General features: G+C 46.6%; 1 protein-coding gene across 1 annotated transcript in view; it reads right to left on the reverse strand.

Annotated features, from left to right (window-relative positions):
* The window catches only part of slc4a2a (solute carrier family 4 member 2a), a 19209-nt gene that overhangs the window by 3614 nt on the left and 14661 nt on the right, over window positions 1-934 (reverse strand). The window contains exon 18 of the mRNA XM_023412031.2: window positions 917-934. This exon is cut by the window's right edge and continues 251 nt beyond it. Within this exon, the coding sequence (XP_023267799.1) occupies window positions 917-934 (18 nt within the window). The remainder of the gene's footprint in view (window positions 1-916) is intronic.

Consider the following 934-nt stretch of genomic DNA (forward strand, 5'->3'; position numbering starts at 1 on the left):
GGAAGATCGTTTCCCAGATCAGGAAACTGCCGTCGGGATGTAAATCTCCGCTGCTGAAACATGTGGTTTCACACAGACGGCAGGTTCTGATGATCCTCAACAAAAAGGATGAAGAGCTCAGTCTCGTTTTTAATGTGAGAGTGGATGATTTTGATTATGTTGTGTTTGTGAACTCTGGGACTTTAAAGTGTTTTGGATGTGGGAGGGAGGGACATTTAGTCCGAGCCTGTCCTGATAAAGTCTCCTCTGCTGATAAAACACAGAGGGAGGAGGAGAGAGGAGACACACAGAGACAAACTGGACAAGATGGTGGGGGGACAAAAGAGACACAGCAGAGTCAAGAAGACTCTGACACTCAGAGACAAGGACATGAAACAGCTGTCAGTCACACAGGGAGGGAGAAAAGTGGTGACAGTGAAAACGGACACTGTGAGAGACACTGTAAGAGACACGAGAGACACTGTGAGAGACACTGTAAGAGACACTGTGAAGAGACACTGTGAGAGACACTGATGAACACGTGATGGAGCAGAATGATTTTAAAGTCCCTGTTCTAAAAAGAAAACAGACCAACAGTGACAGCGGCTCTCAGGCCAAGAAAGGAGCAGTGACCATCAGAGAGAAGAAGAAGGAGGTGCAGCCAGAGTCTGAGTCTGGCATGGAGGAGGAGGAGGAGGAGGAGGAGGAGGAGGAAGAAGAGGACTGTGATGAAGGCAGCCAGCCTCACACTGACTCACAGCTGTCTGTTGGATCACAGCAGGAGGAACAATATGAATTACAACAAGTTAAAAAGTTCCTGCAAACAACGAAAAATATGAAAAAAGTCCGAGTGGAAGAATATTTTACAGACAAAGAAGTGTTTATACGATCTGTCAGATCACAGATGAGCAGCAGAGGAAAAGGGGGTTATACTGACCAGGAAGTCTACAGACTG

Source organism: Seriola lalandi, unplaced genomic scaffold, assembly GCF_002814215.2.
Source record: "Seriola lalandi dorsalis isolate HSWRI2012SDOR001 ecotype SW California unplaced genomic scaffold, Sedor1 jcf7180002054475, whole genome shotgun sequence".
Lineage (NCBI taxonomy): Eukaryota > Metazoa > Chordata > Actinopteri > Carangiformes > Carangidae > Seriola > Seriola lalandi.